Genomic DNA, 16,961 nt, shown 5'->3' on the forward strand with positions numbered 1-16,961 from the left:
TGAAACAGTTTAAACTTTAATTGGTAGGGCAAGCCTGGGGACAGAGACTTTTAGAAAAAGTTGGAGTGCAGCTTATGAGGTGGGGAATGAGCCTTTGCTTTGTGAAATAAATCATGGAGAACCTAGATGTGTGGAAGCCTTTCACGGTACATTTTGAAACAGTTCCTGTTTAGTATTTTATTGTTAAGACATTTGGCTAGGGTCACCTTTTTTGGTTAATTCAGTGACATCATCTGGATTATATTCCATAATGAAAAGTACTTTAAACTCCCTTTACTGGAGAGTTCCCTTAGTTTGGGGAAATGGTGCAGATGAGCCTTGGCTAAGGCATCATTCTAAGGATGGTCCTGATTTTATACTTTGGATTCAATTTAATGAGTTATTTTGTTACTTGTGATGTGTTTAACTGTTAACTTCCATACCTGGCAAGAGCTGTATACCTAATACACACCAGTGCAATGTTTACCTGGATCCTGAAAATTTTTTTCCCAGTTTAGGCCTGTGAAGTACTCACTGTTTGGACTTGTGGGTTTCTCACTTAAAAATGTGGATAATGATAATCTTCACTGGGTTATGAAGTTAAGTAATGTCTATAGAGTGCTTATTAGCAAAGAGCCTGTTAATTCAAAGTGCTCTTTAAATGTAAGCCATGAGTAATATTTTACTTCCAATGCTTTATCTTACTTTCTTCCCCCTCTTGAACTAAATTCCTTGTTAAGACCCAGATTGTCCCTGAGAGTGAGTTTGGTGTCCTGGCCTCCCACAAGAGCTCGTTTAGGCCTAATTTAGGCCCCTTTCTCTCCAGCTGATACAGGAATCTGTCTAAATCATTCTAAAATGAAGGCAAGTCCCCTTTTAGTTAGTTGAAACCTTGGGTGTGTTTTTAGTTAATCCTCTCTTAGAATTTCCTTCTGAGAAAGCCAGCCTTTTGAAGGGAGTGTATGATTCTTTCTGGACCAGAACAGCTTCTTGTGTGAGTCACAGCCCAACTCTTGGCAGTCACACTGAGTAGGTACCTTTTACCCCCTTCTGGAGCGAGTGATTATTGCCCTGATTTTCCCTCTGCCTCATTTCCCCTCTCAAGCTGTGCAAGAGTGAATAAGGAATCCAAGGAGCAGTGCTGTTTGGATATAGATGTAACTGCAGTAATATTTATAACCAATGTCCAGTCGGCTGTGGCTTGCTTTTTAGTAATGCACCCGCACCATAGCACCATATATTTGACTTAGCATAATGCCCAAAGTCCAGTTTTATTCTGCTAGAACTGTAGTCTAGGTTTAAGATTTCTGTGTTGTTGGTTTTCTTAACTTTCTTCATTCCCTTTCCTTTTGGTTTGTGAGTGATTTGAGTTCTATTACTTGTTCCTATAGCAGACCCTGGAGGGCATCTTAAAAATACTCCAGTCCAGGGGCGCCTGGGTGGCTCAGTCGGTTAAGCGTCTGCCTTTGGCTCCGGTCATGATCTCAGGGTCCTGGGATACGGCCCCGCATGGGGCTCTCTGCTCAGTGGGGAGTCTGCTTCTCCCTCTCCTTCTGTGCTCTCTCTCTTTCACACACGCGCACTCTCACTCACTCTCTCAAATAAATAAAATCTTTAAAGAATACTCCAGTGCAGCCCAGCTCCTTAGGATTGAGTTAATTTTCCAAAGCTCTACATGCATTTTAAATGTGCATGTGTTTCCACATGTTTGCATGGGTTTGAATCTTTGACAGAGCACTCTTGTTGGATTCTTTTCTAACCCTTGATGTTCCTGTTGCGTGTCTCTGTGCCCCTTTAGGGCAGTTTTACTAGCAGCTTGCCTTTGGAGGTCTGGAAGCGAAAGTGGGTGGGGTGCTGTTAAGGGTTGTTGTGTGTGATGGAGGAGGAACGGTTTCTGCATTAAAGGTCATGCCTGGTCCTGCAGTAGTGGTGTGCTGATGGAAGCTTTCGACCCCAAGATTTTCGAATTCTTGTCCTACGTGCTTTAAATTCTAGTGCTGTCACTTTCTTACTATAATTCTCCACTTAGCCCTTGTTAGATCCTTCTAAAAGTTTGGATTCCAGAATTGACTTTGAATGCAATTACATTCTATTCAGAATCCCCTTTCCCTCCAGCTGATGCTGGTAACTGTCTAAAGCAGTGGAGGTGGGCTCTGCTGTGGAGCAGTTATTTAGAGTTGGTGGGTTGTGAATTGTCACCAGCATAAAAAAAAAAAAAGGAACAGAATATGATAATAAACCTCAGAGAATGGCATTTGTATGGCTTATTTCTAAGTTCATCAGTACCCATAACGCTGGTTATCCTTCAGTTTGGATTTTATCAAAAAGGAAAACAGCATGTGGTAAGAATTTTATGGGAAAATACTGGAGTAGATTTACACTCTTTTGACTGCTTTGTGACAGGCACTAAATTTTAAGGTTTTTTTTTTTTTAATGTGTATATTATTTAATGTGAGGGTTAGTGTAGCAGAAATGCTAGTGCCCTCCTTCTGGTTAGCCAACTCCCCAAATTAACTGTCACCGAGCTCTCTTCCTTTGAAAGGCTGTGGGTGGTCCTCCATCCTGCTGAGCTCTTTTATACCCATCCCATTGTGTTCCTTCACTGGAGTTGTATGCATAACAAGGATTTGTAGTTACTTCTCAAATTTGTTTATGCTGGTTTCGCTGGTAATTTTGCATTTCAGTAACATACCAAACCAATGGACAAGATAATTGTGAGAGATATTTCAATGAAAACTAAGTTGTTTGCTTTGGAAAGACACAATAACTGTCATTTATAGAGCCTACTGTGAGCCTGGAACTTGTTAGAACAAGTTCCTTTATATGTGTTAAGTGTGTAATCTTCACAAGCCTATGAGGTAGGTGTGATTACCATCCCTGTTTTGCAAATAGAAAAACTGAGGCGTTGTGGGGAGGGGGAGAACATGGTAGAATTGGATTCAAACACTGGTAGGTTGGCTCCAGGGGTCACTTAAGCATCTTGTCAAAAGTTGCCATCAAATTAGATGGCTAAGAGGAAACTGTATGTAGGGGAAAATGGTACAAATCTGGAATTATCCTATACGTTGTTTCTCTTAAAAAACTGCATTTTAAAGAAACCAAACCTCAAAATCTGAATGCATTGTAGGGTTGATTGATGCCGGAAACTCAGTGCTGCTCAAAAAGTCATCGTTTTGCATAAAGCATTTCTAGTTAATATGTGGCTGCTGAAGTGATTCCCATGAGGGTGCTTGGGGACTCACCAGGAAAGAGGGTGGTTGGGAGGGGGAGGTACTGGAAATCTCAGAAGAACTGTGTCCTTTTGCAGTCTGACTCCCATTGCTCCCCCGCCCCCACTTTAGATTTGGCAATGGATTATGAGGACGGGGCTTCTAATTTGGTGTTTTGTTCTAAACTTAGTTCCCATACTTACTTCCCAAATAGCTTTTGCATGAGAATCCATTGAGAATTTTTTTTTTTTTTAAAGGCCCCAAACCTGCTTGGATTTTAGGGGTTATGTAGTAGGGCAGGGGAGATCATTGGCATTGTCAGAGCGTCCCAGGTGGGTCTGTTGTGTAGCCAGGGTTGGAAACAGTTGCTCTGTAGACATGCTCTGAAAGGAAACAGCTCTTGATTGTGGTGGGTGGTGGGTGTTGAAAATCTTGAGTGTCTTCATTTCCAGTAGAAGCTATTTGACATTCAAATAGAGCCAGTGTATGGCTGGTAAGTTGTGACTTTGAGGGAGGCAAGTGATGGGTCAAATTCTCTTATTTCCCTTGCTTGATTTAAAAAAAATTTTTTTCCCTTTGAATTTAGCTTTATAGCATTTTAGGCATTTAAGTCCCCAAATTTACTTGCTAAGAGTCACTTTGCTTGTTAAACATATTCACAGACTTTTCACCTGTAAGTTTGAATTCAGTCGGGTTTGGGATGTGCTTAGGAACCTGGTTGAACAACCACGGTTGTTTCTTCTGCTGAGGCTGTTTTGGGAAATAAGGGCTAATTGGGACAGGAATTTGGGTTTCTGTCTGCTTTTTTTTTCTTTTAAGATTTTATTTGACAGAGAGGGGGAGAGAGAGAGATTGAGCACAAGCAGGGGGAACAGCAGAGGGAGAGGGAGAAGCAGGTTCCCCTCCCCGCTGAGCAGGGAGCTTGGTGCGGCCCTGGGATGATGACCTGAGCCAAAGGCAGACGCTTAACCAACTGAGCCACCCAGGCGCCCTCTGTTCTGCATTTTAGTTGTAAAATCTTGGGCAGGAACCTCTGAGCTTTTTTCTTTATCTTTTAAAAAAGGAGAAAGGGTAGGGTATGTGTCTCTTGGGGAAGTTAGAATTGAATAAAATAATGCTTCTGAAAGCAGTGGTTTCCCACTAGGGACATCCCCATCCCCGACTTTTGGCAGTGTCTGGAGATATTTTTGGTTGGGTCTGGGGTGCACCTGGCATCTGCTTGGTGGAGGCTAGGGATGCTGCTAAACATCCTATAACACATACGGAACAGCCTTGCACAACAGATAATGAGTTATCTGGCCCCAAATGTCAATAATGCCACGCTTCAGAAACTGTGGTCTAAAATATTTAGCAAAGTGCTTGCCACAGTGAATATTGGTTGTTATTAAGAAAGTTGGGAGTCGGGGGGCGCCTGGGTGACTCTGTCACTAAGCGTCTGCCTTCGGCTCAGGTCATGATCCCAGCATCCTGGGATCAGGCCCCACATCAGGCTCCCTGCTCAGCGGGAAGCCTGCTTTTCCCTTTCCCTCTGCTTTTCGCTCTTCCTACTTGTGCTCTCTCTTTCTGTCAAATAAATAAAATCTTTAAAAAAAAGTTGGGAGTTCTCACCATTCTAATTGTTTTTCTGTGGCTTGATCCAGGGACCCCACTTACGTCCTATGACACTGGGCAGAAATCATTTACTATTGAGGTTAGCATTCAGGCCTTTTAAACCTCCTTTGAACGTTGGACTTGCTACCTTATGGAAGTCTTAAGATTATAGCCTAAAAGTTAGTAAGGAAAGAAAAGTTTAAGACCCAAAGGGCTGAAAGGAATTTGTGGTCAAACTAGGCCATCTGTCCTCAGGGCTCTAAAGTGGTGGTAAATACACCACATGAGATGGTTGGTTATAGAAAGAGCCCCCCCCCCCCCCCCCCCCCCCCCAGTGCCTGCTTTCACTACTCGGTGGATTAGAAAGTCTTAATGTTCTTGTAGGATCCTTAGTGCACTGGCAGATCTAATTGGGTAGCTGTTCGTGACATGGTTATCTGGTTTGTACCTCATCCAGGCTTTCTTGCTCTCACTCACTTTTTCCTGGTGGTGTATGTGCATGGGTGCCATTTGTTTGATGCTTCCTGAGCCATTTAGGACTACTCAGTGTTACTTGGTTATGGGGGAGCAGAGGTAGCATGATCGAGACAAGATGACTTTGGGCTCCAGTTGAGAATGTTAGGAGCATGCTTATTACAGGTCGATGTTTTTCCCTTGTTAGCACTGAATTTCTGAATCTGGGAGGTGCTGATGAGACTTCAGTTTTTATCTCTTGAAACTGTAAGCAGCATTTTTGTGTGCATTTTTTTTTTCCTTTTCTGGTAAGAGGAGCCATGGTGTTACCAGTGTTTGAAGTAACTTCCAGAGGAACTGTCAGACCCCAGAAAGGTCTGCTCCTGAATACTGATCAATTCTGCAATATTAGAAACAGTCCTTTTTGAGAAATTCAGAAAAACTCAGAAAAATGCAAAGAATACAATTAAAGCTCTAAACAAATTAGATATGGCTAAAATCCTATTTTACCCCTTCTCTTTAGTCACGTTCATGAACTTGGCATATAAAAAGTTGGCATTTTAAAAATTACATTGTTTGCGTAATGTGTTTTAAAAATCTAATAGTTTTGAAATTGCTGTGTTGATGTTTATAGATCTAATCCATTCCTAGTCTAACTTGTAGTTGATTGTATAGTATGAATCTACATTTATTTCCTTTATATTTTTGGTCTTTATGAGCAGAGCCATGAACATTTTTATACTTCCCCCTCCTGCACAAATTGAATAATTCGTCAGGTTATATATCCACAGATTGAATTGAATGATTCATATGGCTATTTTGAGGTTTACTGGAAAATGGCAAGTTGCTTTGCAAAGCCTCTGCCGATTGCTTTTTCAGTAACAGTGTATGAGTACTATCTTGCCTATTTTCTCTGCATCACTTAGTATTATCATACATTTTAATTTCTACAAAGCAGTTGAATGTGAAATAATCTGTTGTAATAATACACTTCTCAAATCACCCCTGAGGTTTAATTTCCTTTTCATAAGTTTTTCTGTAGTTGATGTCCCTTGTCCTTCTTCCAGTTTTCTATGGATTTTTCTTTGATCTGTGTAATTCTTCTCATACTATATTGAAATTCCTCTTCTCAATCTGTTACTTGTCTTTTAACCTTGTTTATAATGTGTCTCGTGTATTCTTCAGAATGGTAGGACTTGAACCTACCATTGGTGGAGGAGGTCTTAATAAAGGTCTTAAATGCAGTTCCATTTATTTAAGGAACTGCATCTAGTATTCTTTATCAATAAGAAACTCATGGTTTAATGATCTTTGCCTTTCCATCCTCCCAAAACACAAAGAAGTGATTGAGAAGGAGTTGCTCTGCATTAACTGTGGGTGGTTCAATGATTTGTTTAACTGAAGAAAGTATGATGGTGGGGCAATGTGAATTCCATTCTCTGGGGCTGTGGGATGACATCATGTGTATACACTTGGGCTAGGCCTCTTCTGTAAGTAAGGATAATTTGTCTTAGAGGGTTTTTATAAAGATTGAGAGGAAAATTTTTGCATATGCCTGACACCTAAGTGTTCCATAAATATTACCTATTAAATCATTGATAGAATTTAGTCTGGAAGTAAGTTTTAAGGAATTTCAGTATAGGTTGCTTTCTGTTTTTTTTTTTTTTTCCCCAGATTTTGCTTTCACTGATTAAAAAAACCCATCCTCTGCCAAACAGTTCAGCCATTTTGTAAGTTTCAGAAAATAAACACTACCCCAAGTGCTGAAATGGCAGCTCTTGGGCAGAGGACCCACAGGCTTGCTTTTCTTTAACTGAAGTGTTGCTGTGCTGACCTCTTGTGGCCATTCGGGAAACAGCGATAAAAAAATTGAAATGGGAACAATAGCTAATGTCACTTGCTTTCAAAGAACAGTTGTAAAATAAACTTCATCACTCCATTTTTGCGAACTTCAAAAAGGGTTTTGAAGAGATACCAAATCTTTTTCTATCCACAAGTGAAAAGAGGTGTTAAACTTTTTTTTTTTTTTAAAGATTTTATTTTATTTATTTGACAGAGAGAGAGAGAGACAGCTAGAGAGGGCACACAAGCAGGCGGAGTGGGAGAAGGAGAAGCAGGCTCCTGGCCGAGCAGGGAGCCCGATGCGGGGCTCGATCCCAGGACCCTGGGATCATGACCCGAGCCGAAGGCAGACGCCTAACGACTGAGCCACCCAGGCGCCCCGGTGTTAAACTTTTTTTACAAGCATTTATTTTGTATTGGAATCTAAAATTCCAGTTTTGGGGTGCCTGGGTGGCTCAGTCAGTTAAGCATCTGCCTTCGGCTCAGGTCATGATCCCTGAGTCTCGGGAAGGAGCCCTATGTTGGGCTCCCTGCTCAGCGGGGAGTCTGTTTCTCCCTCTGCCTCTTTCTCTCTCTCAAATAAAAAAAATCTTTAAAAAAACAAAATAAAATTCCAGTTTTGATGAGTCCCTTTTGTTATTTTTTACAGTGTATTTTCCGTGTTGTGATTGTTCAGCCCTAAATTACAAGACTTGTCTGCAAATTAGATTTTGAGTAATTTTAAGATTCACTTACTTTTCATGAGGATTCTGTATATGTGATGGATTCCTGAATATTCCATTTTTAATTGCTTTATTGCTATTAATGCCTTTGGAAATCAGGTAATTTTATGACTCTATTTGTTTAGGTGAAAGCTTAATTAAAGGACTCCCCCCACCCCACCACTAACTCAATTTGACCCATTTAGTCGAGTCTTGTGGATTTTCCACATCTCCTGGTCTGAATCAGCATCACAAGCTACAGTTATGTATTGATAATGATTTAGTATCATGATTAGGTCTTTATAACAAATCTGCATAAAATTTAATCGTGTCTTTTGAGGGAATAATTAGATTGTCAGTGATTTAAATGTGGAGGTATTTATAGTTTTTTTGGTTTTTAAATATTTTTTTTTCCTTTTTAAAAAAATACTGCTTTTCTATTTTAACATTTAGGAACTTGCCCTCCTAGGAGAGAAGTACGCAAATTAATTGAGTTATACCTTTATTAAGAGTTTTTTCTTTTAAAGGAAGTATCATATTTACTTTTTCCAGTTGTATTGAGGAAATAATTGGCATATGTCACTGTATGATTTTAAGGCATATAGCGTGGTGGTTTAATTTACATATACTGTGAAATGATTCCTACAGTAGCGTCCATCCATCCATCTTCTCATACCGATACAGTAAAAAAAAAAAAATTTTTTTTTTTTTCTTCTTGTAATGAGAACTCCTAGGATTTACTCTCTTAAAACTTTCCAGTATATCCTACAGCAGTGTTGGCTGTAGTCATCATGTTGTATGTTACATCCCTAGTACTTACCTATCTTACAACTGGAAGTTTGTACTTTTTGGAAATACCTTCCTCCAGTTCTCTCCGCCACCCTTGTGTCCAGTAACTACCAGTCTAATCTCTTTTTTTTTAACAAGTTTTTTAAAAAGTTACTAGTTTATTTCTTTTTTTAGATTCCACAGATATGTGAGACCATATGATATTTAGTATTTGTCTGTCTTAGATTGTTTCCATGTCTTGGCTGTTGTAAGTAATGCTGCCATGAACATGTGAACATGGATATGTAGGTATCTTTTTGAGTTAGTGTTTTTGTTTCCTTTGGATATATTTCGAGAAGTGGGATTGCTGGGTCATAGGATAGTTCTATTTTTAATTTTCTGAGTATCCTCCATGCTGCTTTCCATAGTGACTGTACCAATTTATAGTCTCACTAGCAGTGGACGAGGGTTTCGTTTTGTCTGCATCCTTGCCAACCCTTGTTTGATCTCTTGTCTTTTTGGTGATGGCCATTCTAAACAGGTATGAGATGAATCCTCATTGTGGCTTTAATTTGCATTTCCCTACTGACTAGTGATGTCGAGCATCTTTTCATATACCTGTTGGTCTCTTTTTTTTTTTTTAAAGATTTTATTTATTTATTTGACAGAGAGAGACACAGTGAGAGAGGGAACACAGGCAGGGGGAGTGGAAGAGGGAGAAGCAGGCTTCCCGCTGAGCAGGGAGCCTGATGCAGGGCTCGATCCCAGGACCCTGGGATCATGACCTGAGCCACCCAGGCATCCCTAATTTGTTAATTTTAAAAAAAAATATTCTATTTGAGAGAGAGAGGGAAAGTGTGTGCCTGTGTGCATGAGGGGGAAGCAGAGCGAAAGGGAGAAGCAGGCTCAATCCCAGGACCCTGAGATCATGACCTGAGCCGAAGGCAGCCACTTAACCAACAGAGCCACCCAGGTGCCCCATTAATTTGTTAATTTTTAATGTGTTTGTTTTTTGCCGTTGAGTTGAGTTGTTAGGAGTTCTTTTCTATATTTTTGATACTACTTATCAGATATGATTTGCAAATATTTCTTTTCCCTTTTGTAGGTTGTCTTTTCACTTTGTTGGTGGTTTCTTTGGCTGTGCAGAAGCTTTTTAGTTTGATGTAGTCCCACTTGAGTTTTTGATTTTGTTGCTGGTACTTTAGATGTCATATCCAAAAAATCATTACCAAGACTACTGTTAAGGAGCTTTATTTCTGTGTTTTCATCTGGGAATTTCATTGTTTCAGGTCTTAAATTTAAGTTTTTAATCTATTTTACGTTAATTTTTGTGAGTGGTGTGGGATATGGGTCCAGTTTGATTCTTTTACATGTGGATATCCAGCTAGTCCAGCACCAGTTATTGAAGAGACAGTCTTTTCTCTCTTGAGTTTTCTTGGTTTTCTTGTCAAATATTAGTTGATTGTGTATGCTCGGGTTTATTTCTGGGCTCTCAGTTCTGTTCCACTGATCTATTTTTCTGTTTAAATGCCAGTACCATACTGTTTTGATGCCTGTAGCTTTATAGTATAGCTTGAAATCAGGAAGTGTGATGCCTCCAACTTTATTCTTTTTTCTCAAAATTATTTTGGCTCTTTGGGGTCTTTTGCAGTTTCATACAAATTTTAGGATTGCTTTTTCTCCTTCTGTAAAAAATACCACTGAAATCTTGATAGGGATTGTATTGAGTCTATAGCTGGCTCTTGGTAATGGTGACATTTTAATAACATTCTTCATACTTATGAACATGGGATACTTTTCCATTTGTGTTGTCTTCTTTTAAGTTATTTTTAAGTAATCTCTATATCCAGTGTGGGGCTTGATTAATAACCCTGAGATAGAGTCACACGTTACACCGGTTGAGCCTGCCAGGCGCCTCCCATTTGTGTCATCTTTTATTTTTTTCATTAATGTCTTAAAGTTTTCAGAGTAGAGATCTTTCACCTCTTCAGTTAAATGTGTTCCTAAGTATTTTATGGTTGGTGATGCTATTGTAAATGGGATCAATTTCTTTGTTTCTTTTTCAGAAACTTTTTTAGTGTATAGAAGTACTACTGATTTTTGTATGTTAATTTTGCATGCTACAGCTTTCCTGACTTCACTGATTAGATCTAACAGTGTTTTGGTTGAGTCTTTAGGATTTTCTCCATATAAAATCATGTCATCTGCAAATAGAGACAATTTTACTTCTTTTTCGGTTATGTTGTATTTCCTTTTCTTGCCCGATTGCTCTAGCTAGGACTTAACAGTACTGTGTTGAATAGGAGAGGTGAGAGTGGGCACACTTGTCTTGTGCCTCATCTGATGGGAAAAGCTCAGCCTTTTCACCATTGAGTATGACATTAGCTGTGGGAAGGCTTTTTCTTTTTTTTAAACACTTTTGTTTTCCCCTGAATATTATTTTAAGTCTTATATTTAATAAGTCATTTATGTTTAAAGTCATATTTGACTTGATAGTTTCAGAAGTAATTTAAAAAACAGTCTTTCATTCAAATCTGTAGCTCATTTTGTGTAGGATTGGGGTACTTCTATCCCTTGCCTTGCATTTGGTTCTTTTGTCTGGATTTATTATGAACCATTTTCAATGTTGAAAAGACTGATACTTACAACTCACCACTAATCTTCAGTCACAAAACATCATCAATATCATTATGCTCTGATCACATCTGCCTCCCTCACCTCTAGAGGTAAGTACAGTTGTGAATTTGGTGTTTATTTTTTTAGAGGTTTGATTTTCATACTAATTTTTTTTTGAAATTACACAAGTAGTTCATCCTATCCATTAGTATACTTGAAATAACTCATCCAACAGAATAAACCACTGTTAACAGTTTGGTGATTAAAATGTATCTATGCTTGGGGCTTGGGTGGCTCATTTGGTTTTCCGCTCAGGTCATGATCCCAGGGTCCTGGGATCGAGCCCCACATTCAGCGGGGAGCCTGCTTCTCCCTCTCCCTCTGCCTGCGGCTTCCTCTGCTTGTGCTCTCTCTCTGTGTCAAATAAATAAATAAAATCTTAAAAAAAAATAAAATGTATCTATGCCCGTAGATAGGTGTTGATAGAAACATGGTTGTGTTTTTTTTTTCCTTAAAAGCTATTGTTACACTGTTACATTTCCAGAGGTCGCTTTCCTACACAAACACAAGTAGGCGGCTGCACAAGAAGGCATATACAAGGTTATTTATAGTTTGTTGGTTACAGTGAGCGATTTGGAAATCAAATATTCTAGTCAGAAATACAGAAATACAGAAGTATATCAAGGATATTTGTAGCTTATTGGTTAAGAGAACCGTTTAAGAATATCCTCAATGTCTCGGGGCACCTGGGTGGCTCAGTCGTTAAGTGTCTGCCTTCGGCTTGGGTCATGATCCCAGGGTCCTGGGATCGAGCCCCGCATCAGGCTCCCTGCTCGGCAGGGAGCCTGCTTCTCCCTCTCCTACTCCCCCTGCTTGTGTTCCCTCTCTCACTGTGTGTGTCTCTCTCTCTGTCAAATAAATAAATAAAATCTTTAAAAAAAAATATATCCTCAATGTCTCATCAATAGGGGACAGATTAAATGAAATGTAGTGTATCCATATTATGAGGCAGTTAAAGGGAGTGAGGATCCTACTTATATACGTACCTGGATATAGGTGCTGGCATGGGACATTCCCATCACATCTACAGCGATTACTGCTTTTCAGCACAAAATGCTCGCAGGATTTCCAGCTAACTGAACTATTCTGGTTATCTTCAGCAGACTAATGCTGCTATTTGTGGCTTTCTGTTCTTTAAGTTGAGAGTTGGATATTTTCTGTCTTGGTGGAATGTTCTGTATTTCATGGAACATCCTGTGGTCTTGTGACAGTTTTATTTGGTGGTGACTGCCAATATGTGATTCTAGCCTTAATCTCTTGTCTGGAGATAATACGCATTATAGTAATTAAAAAACTAAACCATTCATTTCAAAAGGGTTTCAAAAAGATTGCGTATCCTGGCAAAGTCAGGGAGTCCCCCTGTCCGTTCTCTAGCACACCAGGCACAGGGAACATCAGAGAAGACAGTTTAGCTCTCAGGTCTGTTGGGGAGGTTGACAAGTGACCACGTTACTTGTATAGGATGGGACACAAGGGAGGCGAAGAGGCATAGGTGTGAACAGCTGGGGCTTTGGAGCCCGTTCCCCGGCTGGGGTGTGTGTCATTGCTAAAAGTGGGGAGAGCCGGTGGAACGTGGTGGTTGACTCTCAGACGGAAGTGAGGCTGTCCGCTTGAGTTCCCAGGGGCAGTAACGCTGTGGCAGAGTATTAGGGAAGTACTTAATAGGCACTGAGTTTAGGATTGGAGAGGGCACAAAGAATGCTTTCCTTGAGAAGGTGTAATACCCGAGGCTTCAAGAATTGGAGAGGTAGCTGCCACCAGCAGAGATTGGAGGTGAGCAATACTCGGGCTTCCTGTGGGCCCTACAAGTGGTTCGGTAAGGCTGGAGTGGTGGGGGTGGGGGAAGGGAGGCTGAAGCACTGAGTCTTGAGAACTTGTGGAGGGAGGTTTCACAGGGCACTGAGATTGGGTATTCCCAGTGACCGGGCGCAGGGTGGCTGGGGGGGAGGTGGGCAGCCAGCTCCTAATCCTCCAGGCCTCTCTGAGCACGTGGGTGCTTTGGCTATGTAAATGGCAGCCTCCAAGTACATTCCTAACACCCTTTCAAGTGGAAAGGGGTTTCTTTCTTTTTTTTTTTTTTAAAAGATTTTATTTATTTATTTGCGAGAGAGAGAATGAGGGACAGAGAGCGAAGCAGACTCCCCGCTGAGCAGGGAGCCCGATGCGGGACTTGATCCCGGGACTCCAGGATCATGACCTGAGCCGAAGGCAGTCGCTTAACCGACTGAGCCACCCAGGCGCCCGAAAGGGATTTCTTTCTAAACTCCTCTTGAGGAAGTTCTGGAGCTGCCTCTGTACCTTTAAAACTGTCTGTGATCGAATGGTGGAGGCAAAGGTAATAAATTCCAACTATGGCCATAAATTGTGTGGTACTGATTCACTAATGAGCGCCAGCTGGGGAGAACTTTGTGTTAGAAGGGGAACCTGAGCTTAGATGTGAAATTCTGAAAATCCTAATGTTTGGGTAAGGCCTCGTCATTTATAGGGTCCTGCTGTCCTGCCTGCCATTTGGTGCCCTCATGACCTTGCCAAGGATGGCGCAGGTTAAAGAGTGGCATGGCAGTGAGAGAGGAGCTAGGACCGAGACCCGAGCCATGGATGCTGAGGCCTGCACTTGGCACTACACTGTCCAGCCTTCCTCTTCTTTTCTTTGCCTTGTGACCACATTATGCTTGGTCACAGGGGGACAATAAGTGACTTAAGATGCCTTAGTCAGCTGGATTAGTCAGCTTTTACTGTCCAAAGGGCCAAGGAGTCCGTATAATGAGGCCTTGGAAGTGTTGAGTCACCTGTTACAGGGATGCTTGACTGGTTTTGGACATTGTATAACAGGGAAAAGGTTTATTTTCTGAGTCGCTAAGGTTTTGAACCCTTGTGGTAAAATAGAATATGGGCATTAGAGCCAGGCTTGGGGGTTGGGATCCCTGCTGTTTCAGGTTTCTCATCCTTTTTTTTTTTTTTTTTTTTAAGATTTATTTATTTTTACTTAGCGTGCATGTGCGTGTGCAGGTGCACAAGCAGGGGGAGTGGCAGGTAGGGGGCCCCATTTGAGCAGGGAGCCCAATGCAGAACTTGATCTCAGGACCATGGGATCATGACTTGAGCAGAAGGCAGACGCTTAACCGACTGAGCTACCCAGGCGTCCCTCTGTTTTCTCATCCTTCACATGGGGATAATAATTCCTAATAGGGTTGTTCTGGGTAATAAGCAAGATAATACATATAAAGTCCTTCGAGTAATGCTGGGTACCTGTTAGATGATTAGGCAATTAATATGTGGTTTTTCCCTTCTTTCCCCTTCCTCAAGTTAGGCTCCCCCCCCCCCCCCCCCCCGTACTCACTGATTGCTTCCTCATCTTAACTAAAAGGCCCCTGTGCTGTAATGTCCTTACTGTGGATCACATGGGATTTGGGGGATCAATCCCAGGTCCCCGTGTACTGCCCTATCCATTCTGTGGACATGTCTGTCAAGTGATAGGCCCTCATTGCTAGTTGGGAAGATACAGTGGTGGTAAATTCAAAGCATCCCTTCTTTACCCTCTTGGGCTTCATGCCATGTGTCTTTTCTCTCCTGCGTGCTAAACTCAAGGCCCCTTCTGTTAAGTTACCGTTAACCCTGGGGTCTGGGTTGCTACTTGCCCCCCCTCCTGTGCTCCAGCTCTAAGCAGAAGAGTTGAATGAACTGCCCAGGTCTTTTTTCTGGAGTCCGTCCAGTTTAGGTCTTTCCCTTTAAAGTAACTTCACTGCTACCAATGTGCCCCTGAATTGGTTTTTACTCTACGGGGAGGGCATATTGCCTACTTGGCTCCCGGGATTGATACCCTGTCTTCCCATAGCCTTCTGGCGTTTGTGGCTTCTGCTGTCATCTGCCTCCTTAGGTTGCTCTTTCCTGAGGGGTGTTTGGAATGAGGAAGGGGTGGAATGTGTGGTAGCCGATAGTGGTCTTTTTTGGATTAGGGGTTCACATCAGACTCAGAATGCTCTTTTTATTTTTTTCTGTTAAGTCTACCAGGGCCAGAACTCCTTGCTAGAGAATGCAAGGCAGGACCTCTGGTTGGGGTGAATGTGTATTTGTTTTCATACCGCTCTCCAGAGGAGTCTGATTTGCACCTGTTGTTGAGAACCAGTGATTGGATAATTGCAACTAGATTGCATTCTTACTCTTTGGGTAACTTTGTCTTGGTTTTGTTTTGTTCTGTGTTGGGTTTTTCCTTTGAGTGTGTGTGTATGGGGGTCTGTCTTGAGGAGGGAGAGACTGATTTACTGAACAAATAAGACTTAGTGGATCCAGACTGGTTGACCTGGTTTCAAATTCTGCCTCTGTCAACTTGGGAGACTTGCTTAATTATTTCTGAGCTTTAGTTTTTCCTCATCTGAGTGAAGGAGAAAATAATATCCTTCTTTGGAGTTTTATAAAAGAGCTAACCTATACAAATTAAGTGGTATATGGCATGATCTAAGCACTCAGGAAATGGTAGCTACTAAGGGTGTTGGGAATGATAATAATGACATTATTTGCAATATGAGAATATAAATCTGAATTTGAAGATTTTGATTTTGTATTACCAGAATTATTCTCTGCTATCATTTTACCACTTTTTAAAATACAGATTTATGTGAAATTTTTTAAAAACAGATTTATGTGGCAGTTCTTAAATTTAAAAATTTTTTTTTTTTTTTTTTAATTAAGTCACTCAGCATCTGAAGAAGCTTCCGGTTCAGACTCAGGCAGCCAGTCTGAGAGTGAGCAGGGCAGCGATCCAGGAAGTGGACATGGCAGTGAGTCAAATAGCAGTTCTGAGTCTTCAGAGAGCCAGTCGGAATCTGAAAGTGAGTCGGCGGGTTCCAAATCCCAGCCAGTCCTTCCAGAAGCTAAAGAAAAGCCAGCCTCTAAGAAGGAGCGGATAGCTGATGTGAAGAAGGTATCTACTTTGCTATACAGTGAAAATGTTCTGCTAGCTAGGACAAACTAGCAGACCTTTGTTTCCCATGGAAAACTCATTAGTGGATCTGGATAATGAAAACTATAGCTACCTTTTGTAATAATCTACTGCCTTTGGATATAAACGGGGACTGCTTTCTCTTCTGCTATTTGATATAGTAGACATAGGGCCATAAGGAAAATAATTACATGAACCGTCAAATTACAAGGCAAAAAGGCAAATTTTTATAATTTTCTTTTTTTTTTTTTTTTAAGCAAGCGAGCGGCAGTGGGGAGGGGCAAAGGGAGAGGGAGAGAGAGAATCTTCAGCAGGCTCCATGCCCAGCACGGAACCCGACACTGGGCTCAATCTCACGACCCTGAGATCATGACCTGAGCTGAAATCAAGAGTTGGATCCTTAACCAACTGAGCCACCTAGGCACCCCTAATAGTTTGGTTTTTAACATTTTAGTAGTCAATACTGCACAGTATCAGAGAGAGTTAGTGACAGATGATTATGGAAGCATTTGTAAAGCTTAGTGATGGATGATAACAATTCAAGAATAAGGGTAGTTTTTCTTACCTGAAGGATGGAAGAGAAATACTTATCAGGAAAAAAAGTATCTGCATCTAGGCAATGTAGGTATGGTTCACTTAACAGAGAAGAGTCTTCTAGCAAAGAATGCAAAAGCAAAAATTCAAGTGCATAGTGTGTTCTCTTTGATGCACAAACTTTGGAGTGCATTCATTTTGTGGAAAAATTAATGACTTGGCCTAATTATAAGAATGCATCTGATCTTTTAAAATTCCATTTTGAAACAA

General features: G+C 41.0%; 1 protein-coding gene across 9 annotated transcripts in view; it reads left to right on the forward strand.

Annotated features, from left to right (window-relative positions):
- CHD2 (chromodomain helicase DNA binding protein 2) overlaps nt 1-16,961 on the forward strand; it is a 134,696-nt gene that overhangs the window by 23,774 nt on the left and 93,961 nt on the right. For all 9 annotated transcript variants that reach the window (XM_032391984.1, XM_032391986.1, XM_032391992.1 and 6 more), the window contains one exon: nt 15,908-16,139. In XM_032391984.1, the coding sequence (XP_032247875.1) occupies nt 15,908-16,139 (232 nt within the window). The remainder of the gene's footprint in view (nt 1-15,907; nt 16,140-16,961) is intronic.

The sequence above is a fragment of the Phoca vitulina genome, unplaced genomic scaffold, assembly GCF_004348235.1.
Source record: "Phoca vitulina isolate PV1807 unplaced genomic scaffold, GSC_HSeal_1.0 scaffold65, whole genome shotgun sequence".
In the NCBI taxonomy this organism is placed as follows: domain Eukaryota; kingdom Metazoa; phylum Chordata; class Mammalia; order Carnivora; family Phocidae; genus Phoca; species Phoca vitulina.